The sequence below is a fragment of the Dreissena polymorpha genome, chromosome 7, assembly GCF_020536995.1.
Source record: "Dreissena polymorpha isolate Duluth1 chromosome 7, UMN_Dpol_1.0, whole genome shotgun sequence".
Classification (NCBI taxonomy): domain Eukaryota; kingdom Metazoa; phylum Mollusca; class Bivalvia; order Myida; family Dreissenidae; genus Dreissena; species Dreissena polymorpha.
The window spans coordinates 27,949,827-27,956,682 of record NC_068361.1 but is presented as its reverse complement, the minus strand read 5'-3'; the positions used below and the strand labels follow the sequence as shown (position 1 = coordinate 27,956,682).

General features: G+C 36.9%; 1 protein-coding gene across 1 annotated transcript; it reads right to left on the bottom strand.

Moving 5' to 3' along the window:
- Nucleotides 1-4,352: 4,352 nt before the first annotated feature.
- On the bottom strand, nt 4,353-6,499 carry LOC127839568 (uncharacterized). Its single transcript, XM_052367958.1, has 3 exons — nt 5,583-6,499; nt 4,729-5,189; nt 4,353-4,420 (listed from the first exon to the last, which is right to left on the bottom strand). The coding sequence occupies exons 1-3, from the start codon at nt 6,140-6,142 to the stop codon at nt 4,353-4,355; spliced, it is 1,089 nt and encodes a 362-aa protein (XP_052223918.1). The 5' UTR covers nt 6,143-6,499.
- Nucleotides 6,500-6,856: the final 357 nt, after the last annotated feature.

Genomic DNA, 6,856 nt, shown 5'->3' with positions numbered 1-6,856 from the left:
ATAACACATAACTGATACTAACAAGTAAATATTAATAAGCATTGTCCCAAATGTTACATAAGCTTACGTAATGTTCAGATTGGAATCAAGATTTTTTAAGATTTGATTTCTAACCGAGTGTTCTTTTTAACTGACCAAGATTAAAGCTCTTTTTTATCCAATATAAACACGAATTTATGTAAATAGATATAAGGTATAAAAGAAAACTACCGAGACCGCGTAACTGGCACTATGTATTATTTCCGTTACGAAAAATGAATTAATTTCCGTATTGGAATCGATGTTCATCTACTGAAGCGCACCGCCCTCATTATACTTTTATGGTCTTAAAAACTCATAAATGAACATATTAGAATGCAACACACAGAACAAATTCATGTTTTGTTTTCTTATTTTGTTTATGACTGTCAAGTCAATTTTGTCGAGCTGTAACTGATAACTGATAAACTCTTACTAGTATATTGCAAGGTATAAAGACAGTAACCTAACAATAATTATAAACAAAACACAACATCTAAAACATAATAAGCTTATACGTCAATGCTTTATTTTGAGACAATTTAGTAAGTCCAGACATTTTATAAGTAGCATTAAACAAGAGGACCATACTGGCCCTTAAGCGCCCATATGAGTTCAACAAAAATGAAATGTCATTATTTGACCTGGTGACCTCGTTTTTGGACACGTGATCCACACTAGAACTTGACCAATGTATTATGAAGATGAAAAATCTTATCAAGTTTCATAAAGATTTAGATAGTCATGTTTTATTTATAGTGCTACAATGTGTTTCTAATATGTAACCACTTTGCCTTTATTTTAAACGCATAGAAACCGGACTCAAAATCACGCAAGAAAAAACAAAATATTTGCATCTAGTGAGGTTACACGAGTTTTCTAAGATTTGACCTGGATACCTTGTTTTTGATCAATGGTCACCATAGCGATTGTAAGGATAACTATTCTGACGATGTTTCATAAAGATTGAGTCCCTAAATGTGGACCATAAGTTGGAAAAATATTTGTCTACGATTTGAACTTGTGACCAAGTTTTGGAATGCACTTGACTCGGAAGAAGTTTCATCAGGATTAGATGATAAATGACCTAGATTCAAACTGAGCCTAGACATGTTTAAGATAAACATCCGAACCAAGTTTCAACAAGATTTAGTCATTAATGTGGCCTCGAAAAAGATCAATTTGTTTTCAAGATTTGACGTGGTGACTTGGTTTTTAGATTGACATGACCCTGAATTAAATGCAGATTAGTTTTTAGGCACGCGTGACACATGTTTTAACTCGGCCTAAATTATTTTCAAGATAAACTTTCTGAGCATGTTTCATCAAAATTGGATGTAAAATGTGGCCTAAAGTGCGATAGCGAGCTAACAGTTGGCGACACACAATGGCGATGCACTCCGCCGGACACTTGGTGGTCACACTAGTTATCATCAGCACTTAATGTAGGCTTAGCTAAAAACTAAAATGCGTAACCTATACATATCGGGCTTAAAATAAATCTAAAATGATTGTATTTAACTTGATACATCAGTGTAACGCATTAGCAATATATGTATTATAACTTCAGCTGTACCAGAGAAATATATTCGAACACCATTTTAGATATTTCAAAATGACTGACACGACTGAGAACTAGTTAGTGGTATCCAAGCATTTACAGCCTATACACTTGAATTTATCCTTATCTTATATCGACTTACAAGAATGAAGAAATAATTAAAATAATAAAGTAACAAGAGCACCGCATAACGGGTGCCACGCTCGGCTACGGGTGCAGTTTTGAATAAATGACCCTGACATATTGACCCAAAAATGGGTGTGGCGTGTAGAACTCATCAAGGTGCATCTACACATGAAGTTTCAAAGTTGTAGGTGGAAGCAATTTGATTTTAGAGCCAATGTTCAAAACCTTAACAAAATCTTAAGGTTTTAGCACGACTCGGACGGCGGACGTCGGACGACGAGCTGGCTATGGCAATACCTCGGGTTTTCTCCGAAAACGCCGACCTAATATGAAATATATAATTTCCATACATGTAATACAATATTCATATAAAGAATCAATTACATATGAACAAGTAGCATTACAAGTACTGATTTACATTTTATGAATATTTTGTAAACCATCTTTACAATGTATTGACATGATTATTTACAATAGACAATGTTTGAGTAATTTACGACATTACATGACATACGTGGGTTCACATGAGCATGGAAAAACTAAACAATAACCGTAACGGCAAAGAGGACAATAAACAAACGTTTGCTTTTATACAGTTGAATATCATTTTGAAGAGACGCACACGTATGTGCATTAAGACATTGTTAAATGCAGCTATATGTATACCAATTTGTCAGTACATAATTACAATAATTATGTTAGGAATCTCTTCAATTTGAAACCTAAAAAAATGTTAATGTCACTGAGTTGTATAAGTTAATACCATTTATATTCATATGCAAAAACATTAAAAGGGGCATTTACATTCCGTTCACATTTATTCGCTCTGTTTACATTTCGTTTACATGGCTATTTTAAATGAATAACATCGTGAACATATATTACTGAAAGCGCGTTTATATTGACAGATAGGAATTATTTTTGTTAATTTGATTGTACATATATTTGCCAGCAACCATTAAACAACCGCAAAAGGATACCACATATTAAACGTCAAAAAGCGCTTCAATAGTAAATTAAAAACAACAACTTTATTTACATGTATTTATATTAATGAAGGCAAAGTTGTACACTAACATTTGGACTAATAATTATGAACAGTTATTGAATCGTTCAAAAATACAAGACACTATAAAACACATTTCTTGTCAATAATCACGGCACATATTACAAGCATCAATTAAATCCGATGAAAACACATAGGGTAAAATCCAATTCAATGCACAAACACATGATAAAGTGTTTTCACTAAATCCATTCATCAACAACCTGGGTAACCATCTAGTTAATGATTACTAGTTCTTAAAACGTTAAATAGAATGTGATTTGTAAACAAAGTTGCTTTTATATAGATGGGGATATCGCGTAACCATAGACGCTTATGCGATGGACAGTGAAAGACATTTTCAAATATATCTTTGTGTGTGCATAATTATAAATATTGCATAAGGCACTTCTTCGACTTCTAAAACTAGACCATGCATAGAAGCTATAAATTTGTACTAGTTATGTAAATCGCCTTAAAGAATTTGTTCGGACATGACTAATTCGCTTTGTGTGATTAATCTTAGTGTATACAAGTCAAGCGCTGCCAAATTCAAATTTTGCACTTCTAATACTCAAACCACTCAATATTTTAAACAGTTCTATACTACCAGTTTTTACAAATAGACTTATATTGGACATGTTACGTAACAATATTTCCGATCGCAGGTCTGATATATGCGAATAATCTCCAAGAGCTTCTTTACATGGCTGCAATACAACATCCAACAGCCAAAACCTGACAGGATGATTGAATGAAGACAGCGTGATCAACAAGCTGCACAGCCACTCAGATGTACATTTGACTTCATGGAGACTAATAGACTGCAACGAAGCAGGCAGTCTGAGATCACATCGACTCGTATAGGTACCACGCAAAGTAAGCTTTGTGAGCTTGTTGAGCGTGTGAAGCATCTCTGATGCTAATAAGACACAATCAGCCGTTCCTAGGTCTAGGATCCCTATACTTGTACAACGTAATATTTTAAATAGTTCCATACTACCAGTGTTTACAATTATACTTATAGTGGACATGTTGCGTAACAATATTTCCGATTGAAGGCTTGATATATGCGAATAATCTCCACAGGCTTCTTCACACGACTGCAATACAACATCCAACAGCTCACACTCTACAGGATGATCAAATGAAGACAGCGTGATCAACAAGTTGCACAGCCACTCAGATGTACATTTGACTTCATGCAGACTAATACACTGCAACGAAGCAGGCAGTCTGAGATCACATCGACTCGTATAGGTACCACGCAAATAAAGCTTTGTGAGCTTGTTGAGCGTGTGAAGCATCTCTGATGCAAATAAGACACAATCAGCCTTTCCTAGGCTAAGGATTCCTATACTTGTACAACGTAATATTTTAAACAGTTCTATACTACCAGTTTCTACAAAAAGACTTATATTGGACATGTTGCGTAACAATATTTCCGATCGCAGGTCTGATATATGCGAATAATCTCCAAGAGCTTCTTCACATGGCTGCAATACAACATCCAACAGCCAAAACTTGACAGGATGATTGAATGAAGACAGCGTGATCAACAAGCTGCACATCCACTCAGATGTACATTTGACTTCCTGCAGACTAATACACGGCAACGAAGCAGGCAGTCTGAGATCGCATCGACCCGTATAGGTACCACGCAAAGAAAGCTGTGTGAGCTTGTTGAAAGTGTGAAGCATCTCTGATGCTAATAAGACACAATCAGCCGTTCCTAGGCTTAGGATTCCTATACTTGTACAACGTAATATTTTAAACAGTTCTATACTACCAGTTTTTACGAAAAGACTTATATTGGACATGTTACGTAACAATATTTCCGATCGCAGGTCTGATATATGCGAATAATCTCCAAGAGCTTCTTCACATGGCTGCAATACAACATCCAACAGCCCAAACTTGACAGGATGATTGAATGAAGACAGCGTGATCAACAAGCTGCACATCCACTCAGATGTACATTTGACTTCCTGCAGACTAATACACGGCAACGAAGCAGGCAGTCTGAGATCACATCGAGCCGTAAAGGTACCACGCAAAGAAAGCTGTGTGAGCTTGTTGAAAGTGTGAAGCATCTCTGATGCTAATAAGACACAATCAGCCGTTCCTAGGTTTAGGATCCCTATACTTATACAACGTAATATTTTAAACAGTTCCATACTACCAGTTTTTACAAAAAGACTTATAGTGGACATGTTACGTAACAATATTTCCGATCGCAGGCCTGATGTATGCGAATAATCTCCACAGGCTTCTTCACATGGCTGCAATACAACATCAAACAGCCAAAACTCGACAGGGTGATTGAATGAAGACAGCGTGAACAACAAGCTGCACAGCCACTCAGATGTACATTTGACTTTATGCAGACTAATAGACTGCAATGAAGCAGGCAGTCTGAGATCACATCGACCCGTATAGGTACCACACAAATGAAGCTTTGTGAGCTTGTTGAGCGTGTGAAGCATCTCTGATGCTAATAAGACACAATTAGTCGTTCCTAGGGCTAGGATCCCTATACTTGTACAACGTAATATTTTAAATAGTTCCATACTACCAGTGTTTACAAATAGACTTATAGTGGACATGTTTCGTAACAATATTTCCGATTGAAGGCTTGATATATGCGAATAATCTCCACAGGCTTCTTCACACGACTGCAATACAACATCCAACAGCTCACACTTCACAGGATGATCAAATGAAGACAGCGTGATCAACAAGCTGCACAGCCACTCAGATGTACATTTGACTTCATGGAGACTAATAGACTGCAACGAAGCAGGCAGTCTGAGATCACATTGACCCGTATAGGTACCACGCAAAGTAAGCTTTGTGAGCTTGTTGAGCGTGTGAAGCATCTCTGATGCTAATAAGACACAATCAGCCGTTCCTAGGTCTAGGATTCCTATACTTATACAACGTAATATTTTAAACAGTTCCATACTACCAGTGTTTACAAAAAGACTTATAGTGGACATGTTACGTAACAATATTTCCGATCGCAGGCCTGATGTATGCGAATAATCTCCACAGGCTTCTTCACATGGCTGCAATACAACATCCAACAGCTCACACTTTACAGGATGATCAAATGAAGACAGCGTGATCAACAAGCTGCACAGCCACTCAGATGTACATTTGACTTCATGGAGACTAATAGACTGCAACGAAGCAGGCAGTCTGAGATCACATCGACTCGTATAGGTACCACGCAAAGTAAGCTTTGTGAGCTTGTTGAGCGTGTGAAGCATCTCTGATGCTAATAAGACACAATCAGCCGTTCCTAGGTCTAGGATCCCTATACTTGTACAACGTAATATTTTAAATAGTTCCATACTACCAGTGTTTACAATTATACTTATAGTGGACATGTTACGTAACAATATTTCCGATTGAAGGCTTGATATATGCGAATAATCTCCACAGGCTTCTTCACACGACTGCAATACAACATCCAACAGCTCACACTCTACAGGATGATCAAATGAAGACAGCGTGATCAACAAGTTGCACAACCACTCAGATGTACATTTGACTTCATGCAGACTAATACACTGCAATGAAGCAGGCAGTCTGAGATCACATCGACCCGTATAGGTACCACACAAATGAAGCTTTGTTAGCTTGTTGAGCGTGTGAAGAATCCCTGATGCTAAAGAGTCGTCACCAGCCGTTAATGGCCACAGTTCCCCGATAGATGTACCATTCAGTAATCCATACAAGTCAGTTTTTCCGTGGATACAAGGATATATTTTTCATGTCACTCAACAACAACTCTGACTGAAACCAGTGGGTATTGCAATCAATTACATTCACAAATATTAAATGGCAACAAATTTGGTGCTTTACTAACGATAATTGCACTAGTAAGCGTCGTAGAAACACAGCAGTACATGTACATGTAAACAAACACATGCATTGTATAGTTTCAGGAAGGACTATGGTGTCCGAAAAACTTGAGAAGTTTATGCGTAAATACGTTAATTGAGACATAGACAGAAGTTCACAGGAAAATGATGATACGTCCATTTTCCCATTACAGTGCAGTTCCTGTATGCTCGACTGATGTAATGCTTTATACATTT